This window comes from Diadema setosum, chromosome 22 (genome assembly GCF_964275005.1).
Source record: "Diadema setosum chromosome 22, eeDiaSeto1, whole genome shotgun sequence".
Lineage (NCBI taxonomy): Eukaryota > Metazoa > Echinodermata > Echinoidea > Diadematoida > Diadematidae > Diadema > Diadema setosum.
Genome location: NC_092706.1, coordinates 6,436,027 through 6,456,104, shown reverse-complemented (window position 1 = coordinate 6,456,104; position 20,078 = coordinate 6,436,027). Strand labels below are relative to the sequence as shown.

Below are 20,078 nucleotides of genomic sequence, written 5' to 3'. Positions count from 1 at the left end.
AATTACATGAATAATCTTATGCGGGAAGAAAGTACTGTAACATTTTCACACTATTTTGAGCATCATTACACAAGAACTTTGCAAGCAATGCCAATAATCTATAGGTCCAACTTTGAAGAGCATCTGGGTGTGCACAGTCATTCCTGACAACATAAATCCATATACATATGCAATTATCATAATTGACCCACCCCAAATCCCCCCCCCCCCCAAAATCTGGTATGGTTTTCTATTCAAAATGATTTACAAATACCATAGATCTTTATACCACAATCATTGCTACCAATAACACACTACCGGTCAGACAAAGTGAATAAAACTTGCTGCTAATTCACAAGTTTGTGAGATTGCTTTTTCTTTGTCTTTGTCCAGACAGAGACTATCCTGAACAATTAAGAGAAGAAACAATATGACATCAAACTGCTAGGGAATTGCGGACGAGTCAAGTGTATGTGGCACCACGCTTCCGTGAAATGAAATAGTCAGATGATGGTTCGATGCGGGTGAGGTGCACTAACAGTTTCTGCTCTCCACCTCGCTCCCTTCCTCCTTGCCGATCTCATCTGGGTTGGCGAGAGGGTCGAGATCCGCAAAGAGGTTGAACCACGCAGACATGTCCGTCTTCTGGCCCTTCTTGAACGCCTGCGGCTTGCTTGAGTCCACCTTGTTGGTGGAACCCGGCACTGTCCCGGCACCCGCCGTGGCAGCAGCAGCGGCGGCGGCAGCAGCGGTGGTAGCCTGGTCGGCAAAGAGGTCGGAATACTGGGGTGGAGCTGGTCGCGGAACATTGGGGCCTCCCTGGGGAGTGGTAGCGGGTGAACCTGAGAAGGAAGAAGTGGGTAAGGTTGGGGAAAGAGAGGACAATGTCAGTTGAAAATACTAGTAGTGCGTTTGATGACAACACACACACATACTAGAAATGCTGCAATGGTGACTGGTATGCCTCTACTATTTTGCATCATTCTGCCAATGATGAAATTATGAACATTTTTGAGGTATGGAGAAAAAGTGAAATTTTCGCATTTTCACTAGACCTTTGACATTTGACCCCATGGCCTAAAACTTTTTATAGAGAATCCTTACCTGGTAATACATATACATATACACTATATTTCAAGAAAATACCTACAGGCATTGTAGAGATATGGAGTGAAATTTTGGTAATTCATTCCCTCTTTAACCCCAGCCTGAAGAATGGTGACACAAGGGCTATCAATTTCTGTACTGACTCAGAAATAATTTCCCCCGAGGGGATATGAAACTGCAGGCCGACAAATTTAAAAGCAGTAATAAGTGCTTCCAAGACCACAGCACCTCATTGTAAACTCTACTTGTACATATCCATGCACATCCACACAACATATACATAGGGTGGTGATCATAGACATGAAACAAATTCTGGATGTAGCAATGGTCCCCTTATGGTCATGCGAAGCAGGTATCCCCAAAGTGGAAACCTGCTTCGCATCTTACTGTTCTTGAAAAGTTGATAGACAGAAAATTTCAACATAAGAGGATCTACTTTACTTTAATGCACTAGAGGGAAGCAAAACACAAATTAATCTACAAAGAGCAATTCTGCATACAAAGGTGTCTGAAAAATCAACTGCCAGGGTCTGATTTCACGCTTGGACCTGAAAATTAGCACCCCTGAGTCCAACTGGTCCCATGACCATGATACGCTGCCAGAAGCCTCTATGGCTAAGCAATGACAACCAGGGGGGTGTTTCATAAAGCTGTTCTTAAAGTTACAAACGACTGAAGAATGACTGGTGATCAGTTCTTGCGGTGAATTATTGAAATTCTGATAAGTATAGCACATCAGAACTGATCACCAGTCATTCGTAAGTCATTCGTAACTTTAAGTACAGCTTTATGAAACATCCCCCTGAACTGTTACCACTCCCTCACCTGTGGGCATCTCACTCATCATCGACGTGATTTCCAGGAGGTCCGAGGGCATGAAACCACCCCTGCTCTGCCCCGCCTCGCCGGGCCCGCCTATGCTACCATCTCCTGGCAGGGCCCCGCCCATGGACGTGGTCTCGTCTGCGGGTACGGTGGAGGGCGTGTTGAGGATCTCGTTCAGGAGGTCCATCTCATCCTTGAGGTCATCGTTGTTCCCAGACAGCAGGTCAGCCCCTGTGAAGGCACCTGCAGTTACAACATCCACATATTTCCTCACAATTGTTTGTTTGTTATTATGGTGCTAATGGGGGGGGGGGGGGGGAGGGGCCGGAGGGTGGAAGTTTTGGCGGTTTATAAGAATTTGGTATATTTTTTTTTTCTTTTTAAAAAGCACTAAGCATTCATTTGGTCTAAAACTGATTTTTATCTCGGCTATAATTCAAACACTGTACATGCAAGAGGGTGCAAAAGGACTACAGTGGAGAGGGGAAAATTTAACATGACATCTGTATTACACATAATTTTACAGCTTGAGTTCATCACTACCATTCTACTGCATAAGCTATTATTTTCGAGAGGGTTCAATTTTCACAAATTTTGCTCATCACAGTTGGATTGTGAATTAAACAACATGCAAAAATGTCGCCATGCACTCGGATAACAGTGAATTTACGATAGCATCGCTGTCACATCACGAAAATGTCTGTGACCTCCTAATTTGCGAAAATATCTGTATGCGAAAATAACAGGTTATGTAGTACTTCTTTCTTGTTCCTTCTTTCCATACCGAGCAGAAACTTCCAGAAAGATTTCTCACACATTTGCAGTGGGTGCTAATGTGTAGTAGATATGACAGTAAGGGCAGTACACAGTATACACAGTTTGTATCATGCCCAGTGCTTGAAAGCACTGATGCCTTTAAATTTTACTTGAAGATGACAAAGTACGGTTAACTTCTTGGGAAATGCTCTGTCACTGACAGACAGTGTGTGGAGAAAAACAGCTGTCTGAGAAGAGTGGTCGTCCATCCAAAACTATTATAAATCACGACACTGAAAAGGGAACTTACATCGTGCGACATTTCGCAGATTAACAATCAGCTTCTTCTGGCGTCCTTCCGATGGAAGAATGGTCCTTGTATGCATGAAGTTAAGCAGGAATTTCATGCACTCATGCGCTTACAGTGCATGAAAGACAGCACGGAATCTTTCAGGTTGAAATGGAGGCCCCCCTTCCTGTTGAGGCTGGGTTCCTCCACTCTTTCCCAAATTGATTCTTTTACACCTTGTTCAAACCAATGGGCCTCTCTGTCAAGCACCAACACATCGTTGTTATTGAATGAGTGGTTGGTCTCTTTAAGGTGTGACCGGGCGATCTGAAAGATTCCAAGCTGTCTTTCACAAGCTGAACGCGCATCAGTGCGCAAAATTCCAGGACGACTTCACACATGTAAGGATCATTCTTCCACTGTAAGGACGCCAGAAGAAGCTGATTGTTAATTGGCGAAACGTCGCACGACATAAGTTCCCTTTCCAGTTCCGTGATTTATTACAATTTCGGAGTTACACTCCGACTGGATGAATGATAATCTACATCACTTTAAGAGTGGTCCATATTTTGAGGGATGAGGTGTCATTTGTTATACAGCATCTTCTAGTTGCCACAGGGAACACATTGGTCATCCAAGTTTAATAGAGACTTGCTTGTAAGCAATGCCGCGGGGGGTTTGATACCGAGAGGGTCGTATCTTTATGGCTAACTTACCAAACTCCTCCTTACTCCCATCCTGACCCCCTATGAGGTTCATGAAGGCTGTTCTCTCCTGCTCCGACAGGCCTTCGTCCCCACCAAGGAGGTCCGCCGCAAAATCCTGCCCCGCCCGAGGATGGAGGCCGTTGCCTGTCGAGTCTAGGTGGGCGCCGCCGTTCCCCATCGGATGCTCGGGATCATCACTCAGTGAAATCAGTCTGTAGATTGTAGTAATTTGGGGTTGTATGGTATTATCACATTAAAGATTAAACACAGTTCTCAGAATTCATTTTCCATCATTTTGAATTTGCTCGCAATATATCAAAAGGGTCTACCAGGAAACTTGTCTGGCTGATGTAATTTGTCAGGACAATGAGTTGCTTTGGAGTACTTTGAGATCATAAGAGTGAAATTATAATAAAAGCTGGTGTACCTGACTTTTAGTCCTGCAGCGCCACTCACCGTTCAGATTTGAGTCAAGTTTGTTACAACGTAATCAACAGAAGACCTAGACATGAGCTGTTTCCATGACAACCAAAATGTTGCCAATGCAGAACTCACCTTTCCCTGGCAGCCTGTTCGTCTGTTCTGGCCTTGTTCTCCTCCGTCACCTCCTGTGCCTCATCGACACTTGACCTGCCCCGCTTCGGGTTAGTCTCCTCTGCCAGCTGTTTGCTTGTTTGTGTGAGGTCCTGCAGTTTGGATGCAGAAGATGCATGAAGTCACTACATAACTTCCAATACTGAGAATGACCATTGTGAAGCGTATCAAAGCCAAAACACACCAAGCGCATCATGCGATGGTTGCTGGAATGGATGTCAATTTGAAGATACAATTGTAAATATTTAGATATGTGATGGTCCTCTCTTCTTGTATGTGGTATAATTTTGGTGTTTGTAAGTTGTTGCCATTTATATGTAAGTGGTAGAATCTACGGTGTAACTGTTGATACAGGGTAAGTTGTTGTGAATGTATCATTTTTATTTGGTTGGACCTGTTCCAAACATAGCTGCATGCTTAAAGGCATATACATCCTATGAGAGGTACATAGATAAACAAACGGGTAAGATGGCAATTTACAATCAAGACTACTGCTGTTATGCAACAACAATCAGTCTGTGAGAATGAATACTCTGAGTGCTTACGAAATAGAAATAGAAATAAAAATACAGCAACAAAGCCACGAGCCACTGCTCATTAAAATGTGTATTAATCAATACTGAAACAAATCCTTCACACAAAAAATTATCAAGAGATTTGATGAACAAAGGTGTGCTCTACCAGACTCAATAGATCAGTGTATTGGTGCTTCTGAGACTTGTTAGTGCAGGATACACACTTGGTACTTCTACATTTACTGGTTTTGAATGACACTGATCTACAATGTACCAAATAACCACAAGAGGTATCCAAACTTTTCTTAGATTTGTGTGTGTGAGTGATTGCGCTATTGGAGCATATGTATTTAAAGAAGAATATCAAGAAAGAAGCAAAAGAAATATTTAAGCAGGCAACATTCCTTCTGTAGTAATGCCAAAAAGAGAGGGAAAGAGAAAACAGATTACTGAAGCAAAGCACAGACAGTTTCCAACCGATAAGATGTCAAATTCTAACTTGTGTATTAAAAGATTACTACAAGAGCATGCTATCGCCATGCATCTTTCACGTCACAGTTCAGTTGTAACTGTGAGGGGACTTGAAACTAGGTGACAGGATTTCACATCATGACCATGGCAATTGAAAACAAAATGTTGTCCTTTTTTGGGCAGCACAAGTTTTGCTGAGGGGGCAGGGGTCTGAAGAATATGAGGTGAGGTTGTATATTTACATTAGCAGTGATCATCTGCTTCCCCTCCCCCCCCCCAAAAAAAAAAAAAAAGAGGACTTAAAGGGTGTGTACAGTTCTGGTCGAGGTGAGGATTTAGCTTTTAACATTTTGTGAGATATTCAGAAACTACTCTATGAGATGTCAAAGAGCATCCAATTCTAAGGGGTATCAAAAGTTTATTTGATGAAAATCGGTTATGAAATGGCCGAGATATCCGAACACAAGGTGAAACAAAGAGATCGCCTTTTATTATTATCACTTTTTTTTTATATCTCAGCCATTTGAAAACCAATTTTCATCAAATAAACGTTGAATCCAGCTTAGAATTACATGCTCTTTCATATTTCATAACAGGTTTCTCATTATCTCACTTAGGAATGTATAAAACATGAATCCCCACCTCAACCAGTACCGTACAGTCCCTTTAACCCTAAAAAGACTGGGCTATTTTGGTAGCTCGAAAGACTGGGGGGGGGCCTAAAGGGCCCCCCCTTAAGATCTCGGCCATGGATCGCGCGATCGCCGCGAAAATTTGCACAATGGTAGTGTGCGATGTAATCTACAAGATCGTATATTCAAATTTTACAAAATAGTCTTCTTTTATTTTATTTTGATTAATTATGCTAATTTATGCGAGAAATCAGACTCTTTGATCTAAATCAGTAAATAAAGCTCCAAAAGTGCTCATTTTTGGTCTAATTATTCTTAGTGGCATTCTTAGCAAATGTACTTGAAAAAAAATTCGGTATCAAAATTAATTTCTTATCTATTTTATTGTTTTATGAATTTCTTATGTATTTCTTTGTTTTTTCGACCTTTTGTTTTTGTTGTTTTTTTTTTACAAAATTTGTGGCAGACACTTTTTGAAGCATAATACTCCTAAAACAAATTAATTTTAGCCATTGAGAGTAAAAATTAGCATATTTATATGAGCCATGTGAAAAAACTCAATTTGCATTGACTTTGTACACAAAATCACATTTTTGAGCCATTTTCGGCCTCACGTGCATGTACAAAAAGTTATGTAACTTCAGAACCGTACCCCCGGGCGTCACAAATTTGGTGTCAAAATGTGCGGGAAACTCGAAAGAAAAAAGTCATAGAGAATCGCGGCGAGAGCATTGCGTGTTGCAGAGTAATCGCGCGAAATGTCGAGGGAGGGGCCTTTTAGGCCCCCCCCCCAGTCTTTTTAGGGTTAAGACAGAGAGAAAGAAAGACAGAGTGAGAGAGAGAATTCTAGAGACTAAATAAGAAAGGATCAAACATTCCATAAAGATATGATTCAGAAATTATCACACAGTATAGAGTAAAAATAATTAGAAATTAGATGACCTGATTTTAACCAAACATTACAGTTGAAATGATACATAAAACACACTCAACAGCCTTGAGCTTTTGCTAAAATTGCATGACAGCCAGCTCTTTCACTGGGGCACTTATACCAAAATTTTTAATAGGCATCGGTGCATTCTAGCCATCTTGCAAGTTTGGATAGTGGCAGGTCTTTGACAAATTGCTTTTAAATGGCCAAGACATGAATCAAAGTCCGTGTTATTGCAATTACTGCAGTGGCTTTTGAAGAAGAGATAAACGACACAAATCAAAGTCATATAAGACATAGCCATGTTGGTGAGTTTAGCCATTAACATGTTCTCATCCTCAAATATTGCTTTCAGTAAATATGGGCACAGGATTGATTGTGCATGATGCAGAATATGAAAGTGGCCTAATAACTAATGAGACCAAATCAACTCATGCACTAGTCAAACATTCTCTTGTAAACACAAAGATTTTCTAATTTCTCATTATTGCTTTGTAGCTGTACAAAATAATGTGAAGAAACACAAATGTAGGATATGCCCTACAGTTTTATCTGAAGTACTGGCACAATATAGAGTATTTGTTTATCAAACAAACAACACACAGTGCTGACTTTTTGAAAGTTACAATCAGGTGGATAATTCTTACTATGAAATGCACTGTGCAATGTGCCTTATTTGTACAATGTGCATCACAGTGATTTATACGAGCTGGATAATGCAATACTTGTACAGGATTGATATCATTTTAGTAATTACACCAAGACAGATGCTATGCATAGATAAGAACAAGTTCTTTCTTCTAAACAATATACTGCCAGCATGACAACAAAATTAAGAAAGACAAGAAAGCAATATGCTAGTAAAGACAGTAATTGTGAATTCACAGCTGCATGACTGACTTTATATGAGCATTCATACAGACAGAGAAAAAATATGGAGACACATACTGTACATGACAAGATATTATTACAAATGTTGAACTGTTACTACTAGCGAAAGAAACCCACAGGAGAAATAAAGGATTACTGAGCAGCAAGAGTACCAGACAAAACAAAACACACAACATGAATACTAACGACACACATGACACAAATTTTACAAGATTGGATGAGCGAAACATAGGAAAAGACATGGCTAAGATATAATAGGGAAAGATCACCTGATATCATATGGTATATGTTCTATATGACAGGATGCATGGAACCACAGGGAGAATATCAAACAACGAAGGGCAGGGAGTCAAAGCTAAAAGAATGCATGATTACACCGCCACCAATATGACCATGAAACAGGAGTAGTGAACAATGCAGGTGGATGAAACAGAATGAGGCTTGCTTTGTATGACACACTTTTTCCCCAGTAAAAGCAGGCAAAGCAATTTACATCTGATCTTAATCGCTCCCAGCTCCTGCGCTCGTCGGATCCCTCTTCCGCGTCCCAATCGGGGGCGACATCCTTTGCGCCCGTCAGCTCCGCGAGTTGTTTGCTCGTTTCCGACAACTCCTACGAAGCGGAACAAAGGGCCACGAGACAAACTACTCACAAGAGGGCTACTAGAGGGTTAATGTGGGGTTCGGGGAACAGGGTATCTATGGCACATGGGGTACTTCGTCACACATTACAGCCACTCGGTAGGATAAACTCAGTGGGATGACCTCGGTAGGAGAACATTCCGCAAGGAACACACCAACAATTTCCAGCAAACATCATCCCACTTCCACTCTTCATTTTCCTCGGAAGTATAGCATCTTATTGCACTGCCCTTATACTGAACAACCAGGTTAACCAATTAGTAACTGAACCACCCGAAACTGCCCGTCTTATTATTTTATAGTTCCAGCTCTGCTATTTTTGTTTTCATATAGAATATATAATAACATAATTTGAAAGAGGTCACCGGTCAACAAAAGTATGTCAGAATTATTTCTGTGACACACAATTCTCTTGGTAAAGTCTTGATAGGCTTTCAAGTGAACATAACTTATAATAGACAAAAATAAACATGCAGTGATCTATTTTGCATCATTTATAAAGTTGTCGAAATTAGAGGAGTATTGCTGTACCTTCTAGGGAACAATAGGCCATTATGTACAGAATCTTCAGTTGCTAAAGGGTTAAATCTCTTTTCTTTGACATCATGGACTCTATAGAATTACAATGCAAAAGTGTACTGCTTGGGGCCACGAGGAATTTTAAATTTTATTCTGAAAATTGTAACGGAATCCTCACAACATCATTTCCTTGATATACATCTAACAATGTTTCTGTGAACAAATACTGCTACAGGGCACCAAGGGTCAAGGAAGTGTAGAAGGCGGTCAGAAGAAAGAAAGCATGAGCAGTCTATGCATGACTATCATAAATTGTTGGTTGATGAAGACATAGAGATCATAAAGATCTTATTACATGATTGTAAATATCAAAGCTAAGTACCTACACAAATGGTACATGGCTGATATCAAATCAAGAGGATTTACAACTCTTTGCAGCAACTTTCAATTGCACTTCACAGCTAATAAAGCCCATCAATGACAAGAAGTTCAGACTTAAACCAGGGAGGTGGAAAAAGAACCTGTCTCTTTGAATTACCTAGCTTTCTCCAGCATGAAGAATTATTCCCCCAAGGATTTCTCTTGAAGAGCAACAGACACACTGTAGCTATATTACAGTTTACAACACATGTGACTGGAAGATTAAAGGCAAATATATTTGTGAGTATGAGCATACAATTACCCACACTGGTTTAATTCTTAAAGCCGCAATATCGTAACAATTGGACTGGAAAATAGCTGCTTTGGCAGTACATAGTAAAAATAGTATTAAAAAAAATAACAACAATAATAATTAAAAAACAATGATAATAATGATATTAATAAAATTATAAATAAATGAATAACATAAGAAGACACACTGACTTGCACAGCTAAAATAATGATAAATGGACTGAAGTTCTTTTGAGAGATCTGGGAGAGCTACACGCCCCTTTTGGTTTCAACGCGATTCCCTCACGAAGAACTGAATAATGTAACTACATGTATGTGATTCCCACACAAAGAACTGAATAATGTATTTGAAACTACATGTGATTCAGGAGAGAGATACTAACCAAGCATTTAATACACTTGCAATGCGAGTCTGAGATTTAGCATGTTTTAATCACACACAGAGCAACCTTCTCTCAATGTGATAATCCTTTGTCAGAAACAGAACTACACTGTCAACGCCCTAAAGGAAGTGTTCATATTTCATTGTGCAGGATTTCCTGTCTGTTGTGTTGAAAGAACACTTTGTAGGTATAGTGTAAACATCACGATACGTAAGACTCGTACGTCCAGTGATTTTCATGAACTGTTTCCTCGTGTATTGCGACACTGCACCTATGAGCAATAACAGCTTGCTTTTAATTTAATTTACCATTTGCACGTGAAATAAAAACCCAGCTTTAGTGCTTCAAAACAGCTATAAAATATGAGTTAGGGATAGAAACAACCAATGTAAAGATTTGAATCAGTATAATCAATGTGAAGTACAAATTGTATTGTTGAATATACAAAATGTGAGCAATAATTATGAAAAAAAATGTTTCTAGACTAAACCGTCTACAGTTATGGTTTATTGAGAAAAATTGTGATATGTCCTTACATTTTAGGCTTTATTGCAAAATTTTTATGCAATAGGATGTTTTGTGATACAACTGACCTACACATATGCATCAAATGTGATATCTTAAACATTTTTCAAATCACTGCTCCCAATGGTAAACTGTACCTTTAACAGAATTGAATCATGTGATGGAACACACAAAGAAGCATACAGCAGAAGATATCTGGGACAGGGAACAGAACGGCACACACATACACACACACAGACACACACATCATAAAACTAGGGGGAGGAGATAAGAGCTGGAAGCTAAAACTTAATGACACATACAAGAAAACATTTAGCAGCATTAACACAACAATGAGAAAGGTGTCACATCAATTACAGGGAACAAAGGAATTGAATATGTATCGAGTCTCAATACAAAGACTATGGTTTGCTATTCATCAGAGTGTTAGACAAACACACACACGCATACACACACGTTAGCCATTGGGGTAGAACTACTGCACTGCAAGTACAACAGCATGTAATCACAAAATGACAACAACAACACAAGACTCACACTCAGCCAGACTAACTTGTATACTACGCGCAAACCTAACAAATACAAAATTAAGGTTCTTTCACAATATAAACTACCTGGGGTATTTTTTCCTTCCTGTGTTCTCCTGAATCTAAACAAAATAGGCCACCAAATTTTTCAAAGACATCAGCCCTAAGCAAAAAGGTAGACAGTTCTGTAATGTATTGAAGGTACAGTTACAAGAACTCCTTACTCATTATTAATTGCAATTTCACCTGTTCTGCTGGTATATTTCTTTTCTCTATTCGTAAAAATATTGTCTTGATGGTTCAAACACAATGTGCACTGATTCATATATTTATGGCTTATGATTGAAGACCAAACCAACAGCACCAATTGCTGATGTATCCTGATGCAACTTGACCATTTCACTCGCTTGTTTTGTTCTGTGATATAGATTGTCTTTGAGAGACTTGCGACATACATTGTATGTGACTGACTACTGAGACACAATCTTTATTCTCTTAACTTCACTTGCTGGTTGGTAGGGGTGAGGGAGAGGGGGTAGGGAAACAGAAGGGGGAAGGAGGAGTGGCTCCCCATGTGGACCTCCACGCCCGCTTACCTTTAGCATGTTGAACTCGTAGTGCTGGTAGCCGCGGAAGCCCTCCTGGACGGCCGCCATGGTGCGGGAGGTCTTCTCCCAGAAGTGGAGGAGGGTGTTCTGGTAGGAGGCCAGGGTGTGGGAGAACAGGTTGCAGCGGCTGGCCCCCAGCAGGTCCACCTTCTGGCACACGTCGTTCTTCAGCTGCTCGAAGCGCGCCTTGGTGGAGCGCACTTGGGCCTGGACCTGTTATTTTTTTTTTTTTTTTTTTGGGGGGGGGGGGAACGGAAGCAAAGACATCAGGTTTCCTTCACATCAACATATGCATGAAATGAGTGAGACTGGGGCCTCATCTGCACACATGACTACCTACAATGTAATATACTTGACAGCAGGGAAAAATAAATGAAGGATTGTTGATTGTTGTGTCAGATATTACTTTTACAGTAATTTACCACCTGATTGCCTAGTCCAAAACTGAAAATGAATATCTATGCAAGTACTAGCAGGATGAAATATCATCTACCATGCCATGGCAGAAGCACACAACATTCAGTTGGCCAGGAAGAAAAATAAATTCTTGTGGGACAAATTCTTCTTGCATAGAGTTTGGTTCGTTTATTTTACAAACAAAATTGTCTGTTTGTGTGATCTTTATTGTATGTGGGGAGTATGGCTTCCTTAAAAGAGGTTTACATTACCTTCTATATCATAAAAGTATGCCACTTCATTTTATCAGTATCATGGATACCTGGTCATAGCATAGACAATACCTATCTAATATAAAATTAACTATATAATGATTGTGAATGGGACATTAGAGCTACACCTGCATGGTACCTTTCTAAACTTCTCCAGCTGTTTGTACGTGTCTGGGTCGAGCTCCTTCGAGATGTCCTTCATCCAGAGCAGGGCCGCCCTGTACTCCAGCCTTGACCCCTCCATGCGGTTGATGGTCATCAGGGTGTCCGAGATGGCCCGGTAGCGGAACGTCTCGATCTCCTGGTACAGCCTGGCCAACGGAGGACGCAACGCTAGTCTGTTTTTCACGACAAGACATAAAAGGGTTTATGGTTCAGGACACAAGTGTGGAATGTCATGTAATGTCACAATTACTACCTGCTTCACAAGATTTTAAACAAGAGACCAAGGGGTCTAGCACTCACCTAAGTATCGCAAGTTCAAGCTCCATGCATTTTTGCAAACTATTACCATAGCAAACCTGACAGTGTGTCTGGGGGACATCTGGGGGGCATGTTATCCATTGTAAATTTGAGCACATTGGCCATAATACCTGCCAAGTTTGCAGATAATTTTCAAGAAGAATCAAAATGATGATACTTCCAATAATGTCACTCTGGACTACAAACCTGTTTCATTCTTACTGTAGTGGGCTATTTTGAGCCATGAAAATACACAGTGGTGGTACTCCGAGACCGCCCCATTGATCTCCAAAACGCAGCACTGTCCAGTGAATTTGAAAATTTGCATTCTGATAGATCTTCATGGGCCAAATCTGACATCCAAAAAAAGTGATCCTAATAAAAGGTGGGACCCACCTTTCATTAGGATTGCTCCCAAAAAGTTAAAGCTGAATCCCCATCTCGATCAAAACTGTACCATCCCTTTAATAGTATTAGCAATGACCATCCAGGGATCTGCAATTGTCATCTAATTTACATCAGGCATTCCTTTTCCGTAGGATATCATCGGTCACCACATCTTGCAAGAGGAAGTTTTCCCTGCACAGGATTCAAATCAGGATTTCCTGTTTGTGCTTCCCAAAGCCTCATCTACAATACAATCCCATTTCCACTTCAGGAAATTGTCATATGTCTACTTCAATATTATGACAAAACTCGACACTGAATGCAACAGAAGTACGAAGGAGAGGACGTTGGACTCTCAGGGCGATACCTCTGTTCTGATGAGCTGGTCTGTGCCTTCCCGACGGCGGCCATCATCTTGCCTGCCCGTGTCTTGTCCACGCTGCTGCTCTGCTTCAGAAAACGCCCCATGGCCCCCTCCTCTTGCGACAGCCCTGTATCCGGGTAACAAAGATGACATCACAATAAAATTGTTCACTTGAGTTGTTTGGTTTCATAGGACATGGTGAGGTTCACAAATCACACTCACACCCACACATGTATACACAAACACACATTCATACACACAGGCATAGAAGCATTTATGTTTTATATATAGTCGTCTAGAGAAATTGGGTTAATTACTGAGTTAATATGACTTTTTGAAACTATGGGGTTATCCAACTGAGATACAATGAAAGTGTGCACAAAATTTCCAACACACTTGAAAATGCCTAGAGTAAGAAGCACTAGTATCAATATAACCATGTGAGATGATGAAGTCCATTTTGTTTTTCCAAATTCACCAATAGGTACTACCTACAATTACACCATGCTAATTGCATTGTTTTGTTTTAGGTTATTTATAAATTTGCTACATTTGTAGTTCTCACTTACCACAAAGATTGTCCTGGTACTTCTCGAGAATCCTCAGCATTTCCATACATGTGCTCTGAATGGACTTGAAAACCTGGAAATATATGTTTCAAATAGTGTATACTTAACATGAAAGCCAGATATTTAGCATTTAAAAAAATGTGTATCTGTTTATGAGTATCCATAAATAATGTATTTGATTGACTTTCTTTCCCCATTCTCTTCACCACACTAGCATAGATATTCATCATGCAAGCTCCATACCTAAATTCTGAATGTATTTGTACATACCTGTACATGCAATTGCAAAACTCAAATATATACCGTAAAGTTCCGTGTATAAGACGCACTATTTTTTCGTCGGAAAACGTTGAAAATCAGGGGTGCGTCGTATACACGGGTACAGTCGAATCACGGAAAAAAATCCGTCATGTACACCCAATTTTATGAGGCCAACTTGGGGCCATGCATGCCCATCGACGTTTGGAAGGTAAGCAATCACTAAAACTTACGGATAAAAGAGCGATCTTTCAATCTGGACACGCACAAAAGCTGCAAATACGAGATAAACTTACATCGGCCTTGTGCAGTTATGATGTATCAATCTGGCCATAGACAACAGCTGTAACAGCACTGCTGTATGCTACCGATGTCAGTCTACCAAGCTACCAACAGCCAACCTAGTAGCTGGAATACGCGATGTACAGGTATCATTACTAAATTACCGATACCGTAAAACTTATCAATGTACTAGTATCAATATGGCCATAGACAAAAGCTGTAAAATACGGAGTAAGATCGACACTATGTCACCGTAAATATGAACGATGTGTGAAGCATGCATGCATATCCATGTCGTTCGTTTCGTCTTCATTTCACGAGTGCGAGGCCAGCTAGGATAGCATAGCTACACTGTAGCTAGCTACCTAGCTAGCAAGCCTTTGGCAAAGGCAGCAGCTGCAGAGAGGTTTTTGCAATGGACTCGCGTGCACACAGCGATCGGATCGAAGCGCGATTGCCCGTTGCGCGCTGTGTGTGCAAGTCCATTGCTCTCTGTGTGCGTGTGCTGAAATTATAGCGAGCTGCCTTTTGCAAAAAGGCTAGCACTGTGCATACAAGCATGGTACAAGAGACACACATGTTACTGGTAACAGTGCATGAGTGTAATTATACCGTACGCACCGTACGTCTTGCCGTATGATCCCTCTGCTACACTTGTTGATGTTTTTCTTATTTTTCGTAATGAACCTTCCAGTCTGACATGCGTCAATATGCGAGACACCCTCTGCTATGTATGACAGCAAAGATCATACTGTTCACTCATGAGTACGATACGCATGACACATGTACCACGATTGAAAGGCGAAACAATAGCAAGTGAGTACCGAGACAAGTCTCGCATTTTGCGTCTTCCTTATTTTGTTGATGTCCGATGAATACCGTTAAAAGAAAATATAAAAGGAAACGAAAAATAGAGCAAATACATGCTGCATTCTAGGGAAATTTTGAGCTGAAATAATATGTATGACACACGCAATATTTGCGTGGACATTTGTTCTTTTTTTTTTAAATTTTAGGTCCGAAATTAGGGGTGCGTCTTATACACGGGTGCGTCTTATACACGGAACTTTACGGTACTACTCATCTGCCTACAAATGAGTTGTTTAAATCTACCTACAAGTCTATTGGTCATCTGTATCTCTCACATCCAACATACAATCTTGCCATTGCCTATCCAACATTCAGTCTTATGCATCAATCAAGGCACTCTAGCCCTGGTTCAGTCGTGGTCATGTAACACAAATTCCAGCAAACCTGTCAACCATTGGCACTAAATGGTTGACTGAACAATACCCAATATATTTTTGGATTGCAGACTTGCATGCTGCTACAAACTACCATCAAATATTGCAATATGAATGTGAGCCGGAAAACTATTATATAACAATGATTGTTGGGAGGAGGGGCACAAAAAAATAGAGATCAATTTGAAGCAGAATTGCGGAAAAAAGGGTATCATTGCAGCCTTCTTGGGCTACACTGTAACTGTTGCGCAACACAAAGAGCACAATGTCTCCTTTAATGAAATTATTAAGTCACAGTGAATGTGTTACATAATTTGTACATGTACATGTTTCTCTTTTGTTATTAATTGTTCCGGTGGATTTAATGAAAGTGATACAGGTGTGAGTCTGAGACGCAAAAGCCTTCCACTAACCTCCAGCTTGGCGTCCAGTTCGGCATCTCCTGCGACAACGAACTCGTCTTCCTTCCTCCCCAGCTTTTTGATCATCGTCTGTTTGGTCACCCAATACTGCTGCTGCATCCTGGTCAAGACAAGACATGATACTATAAAAGTGGATATTTTCCGGCGACTGATTTTTTGCGCTCGGCCGGGTAAGATGAGTTTGGCGTGTTTTTAATTTCGCGGAATCAAGACACCAACTACTGGAACATAAGGCAAGCAAAAATTGTGACATGCTTTTATTTTCGTGCTAGTTTCTGGTTGTGCAAAATGCACAAAAATTTTCACTTTTACAGTACTGAGTAGGCTATCACCATTTCTTTGTTGTTGTTGTTGTTGTTGTTGTTTTCAAATACAGTGAAACAAAGCACGAGAGCAAACATTTTCCTGAAAACAAAGACATACTTTGTAAGTACCCATGATGATGATATCAGGTACATGTACACTGTGCATGGTTTCCCATGGCACAGTATTATGATGAGAAAAAAAAAAGGAAGATACTATGCAATGTCATCTTATCTAATCAGAGTAATTTTCACACTTCCAACAAATACAACTACAATGTATAGGTGACTATTTCTTTAACACAGAATTCCAGGATTTTTAACATTATGAGCCAACAAGATGAACATATTGCTGTAAAATAAATTGTTCATTGAAATACCATGACAAGCCTAGCTGACAGAAATCAGTCAACCAATTCCAGTGGGAGCTGCACTGGGTAGGAAACTCAAGTAAAGCTTGTGCAGATCATGAGATGGATTTCTGATATAAATGTACAACATATGACTATCTGTGTATCAGCTGACCATATAGTACAGAAATTTGATACCAGATGTGGTAAATACAGACAAACTAGGGCAATTTGATTACTGTGCACAGCCGACTAGGATGGCTCCTATTCTCATTGTACAGTCATCACATCTGCCATTCATAGCCCTTAATTTACATTTGATGAGGTTCACTGATCTTGACCAATGACTACAGCTTGAAATCTAACCCTCTCTGCACAATGGGAATATTTATATTTTGTTTTTTTATCCATTACACCAACTCACACTATTTGACTTAAACCTTATGGTATTTACTGTATGGCCAGAAAATAGCATTCAACATAGACAGTTGATCTGTGACCTTTACCTCTGACCTTTAAAGGGGAAGGCTAGTAACTGATCAGTGGGAATCAGTGGAAATGCTGGGAGATGATTGTTTCAATCCTTATGGGATTCATTCAAGAGTTCATTGTATATCTATTGTTGTGTGAAAATGATTTGCTTCAGAATGGTCTCATATTCAAGTAATGTGCAGTTTAATGCTTCCAGGTTAGCGTCCCTGGTCAGTGACGGAGCATTAATCTGCACATTACTTGAATATGAGACCGTTCTGAAGCAAATCATTTTCAAACAACAATAGATATACAATGAACTCTTGAATGAATCCCATAAGGATTGGAACAATCATCTCCCAGCATTTCCACTGATTCCCACTGATCAGTTACTAGCCTTCCCCTTTAACCTCTGCCATTTGCTTCAGGTGATTAATCATTCACTCACTTTTCTCCTTCTAACCACATAATATTACCGACAACATTTCAAGCTAAATGTATGGCTGGAGTATATTGTGACATTTCACACCAAAGTTTAGTGACCCTACACTTGTACCACCATCAGGCTCATGCAACTGTAAATTATAAAAAGGTAATGGATAAAACTGACTCTTTCTTTTTCTTTTTCTTTTGTGTTTGTTTTTGTTTTTGTTCTTTTATCTTTTGTAAACAGAAGTACAATGAGCTTTGATCTGTCACCCAATTACTTCAGGGAAAATGTTGTCTATTCATTTCTACCCTTTCTTCCTAACCATATTGCCAGTGGCAATTTCTTGATGAAGTTGCAGCAGCAAATCCTGTTTTTAACCAACATTCAGTGACATTTGACCTTTGACCTTGAGGGATTTTTGCCCCCAGTCAAATCAGCCAATCCGCACCTCATGTAGCATATATCTGGGGCACGTACCAAGAAAATCTATCATACATTCTTATTACCTTCAATTGCAAAAATGAGATAATCTAGGATGGAAGGACAGATGAAAGGAATGATGCATATTTAAACCAAGAAAAACAAAAATCGCTCCCTGCATTCTTCAGGGTGAAGGCATTAAAAGGAAAAACAAAAGCAAACGAGAAAAAAAAAATGGCCAGACAGAGTATCTAAATGAGAGGAATAGAATACAGTGGTACTAACCAGATGTTATCACTCCGTAGCCTACAGCACGTTATCATGCAAAATGGGCCGATGTGGAGTGCTGTAATGCAATTAATTATGTCTACACGGGCATCTATGAGTATGCCCTTGCTGGAGAAATATATTGAAGAGCATATGTTGGGGGGGGGGGGGGAGGGATTAAGTCTATTATCTAGATACATTATATACACTCTAGTTTGCACATGAAATGATGGGTTTAATGTGATCAATGTAACAAGGATTCCAGACTGTCAGTCACTGTTCCAGCAGGAGTACTTATCGCACGCCAGTGATTCAATGCAGCTGTGATTCATGTAACATGCTTTTGTAGCAGGTAAATAGACAACAGACACCAAATAAAAATTATATGGGTAAGCTCTGCATTATCAAAGCAGTGAATATCATAACATTTAATTTCTATTTTTAAAGAAAGGGACATAGAGTGATTATTCAGCCTATCTTTTGGAATCATAACTTTCTGTGCAAGGGACTTTGAATACAATACAATGATGTAGACAGGGGCCGTGGAGCATTTTTCAGAGGGGAGGTGGGGGATTGGTGCTGTGGGACCAAGGTGGGGTCAAGGTTGATGATACCCCATTTTCTAAAAAATGATTTTTGGAAATTGATGTCACTGTCTCATCATCTCATCTGCATACCTTGCTAATTTGTGTTCTATCAAAAAAAATGAATGAAAAGACTGAATTGAAAAATCGGGGACAAAATGGATGCTTGCCAAACCTTTCATTTTTGCTTCCCCAGGCAAGAATATTGACCGATTCGGGTTCGTTGAGGGCAGCAGACATTTTACGGCACAGGGCGCAGCCATAGTGGGTGTATCAGCCGACCCCCCCCCCCTGCTCTCCCCCACCCCAGGGCAACATGTTTATCACGCACTTGTAACAAAGGTTCGCGCACTAAGCAAGCATTCGCGCACTCAGTACGAGACGCCTATTGGCTATTAAAGCAGTTTTTCATTCTGCGCGCGTGCTAATGTAGGGAGAGGGGTGGGGGAGTTCGGAGGAGGGGTCGGCTGATACACCCACTATGGCTGCGCCCATGCCAAAAATACACATAGCGCGTCACAGAATCGGTCAATATACAGAAATCAGTGGACATCCTGTACAATACCTGTTCTTCACTGATTTCTTGGGACCAGTCTGCTCCTGGACATATTTGTCATAGGCTGAGGAGGAGTAGCCTCCATCCCAGGACCTGTCAATGAAAAAAACAAAAATGGTTACTTCATAAATAGATCAATTCGTAAGCGACTGCACGCACATTGGGTAATATACTGATGTGTGTTATCACTGCTATCCTTGTCATTATTACTAAAGATAGCAGTGTATAGGTGTGTGTGTATGTATTACAAGTACACTCACATGGGACTTTCTTTAGCTTTGTGAACATGTACAGTACACATACAGCTGGAGATAAAATGGCAACACAGAATTGATTCCAATAATATTCATGACCTGCAAATTCTCCGACTTTTTACCATGGGTTTAACATGACATCTTATTTCTCATTCTTCCTCTTCCTCTTTTTTTTTTTTTTTTTTTTTTTTTGGGGGGGGGGGTCTAAGAGAGGG

General features: G+C 40.3%; 2 protein-coding genes across 2 annotated transcripts in view; one reads left to right on the top strand and one right to left on the bottom strand.

Annotated features, from left to right (window-relative positions):
* The window catches only part of LOC140245059 (protein transport protein Sec61 subunit beta-like), a 231,514-nt gene that overhangs the window by 122,912 nt on the left and 88,524 nt on the right, over positions 1-20,078 (top strand). The gene's annotated exons all lie outside the window — the stretch shown is intronic.
* The window catches only part of LOC140245120 (islet cell autoantigen 1-like), a 31,308-nt gene continuing 11,618 nt past the window's right edge, over positions 389-20,078 (bottom strand). Inside the window, exons 4-14 of the mRNA XM_072324719.1 lie at positions 19,619-19,702; positions 16,221-16,329; positions 14,024-14,096; positions 13,458-13,581; positions 12,381-12,579; positions 11,562-11,786; positions 8,191-8,310; positions 4,219-4,349; positions 3,673-3,875; positions 1,912-2,154; positions 389-821 (exon numbers count right to left, since the gene is read on the bottom strand). Of these exons, the coding sequence (XP_072180820.1) occupies positions 514-821; positions 1,912-2,154; positions 3,673-3,875; positions 4,219-4,349; positions 8,191-8,310; positions 11,562-11,786; positions 12,381-12,579; positions 13,458-13,581; positions 14,024-14,096; positions 16,221-16,329; positions 19,619-19,702 (1,819 nt within the window). The 3' untranslated portion in view covers positions 389-513. The remainder of the gene's footprint in view (positions 822-1,911; positions 2,155-3,672; positions 3,876-4,218; positions 4,350-8,190; positions 8,311-11,561; positions 11,787-12,380; positions 12,580-13,457; positions 13,582-14,023; positions 14,097-16,220; positions 16,330-19,618; positions 19,703-20,078) is intronic.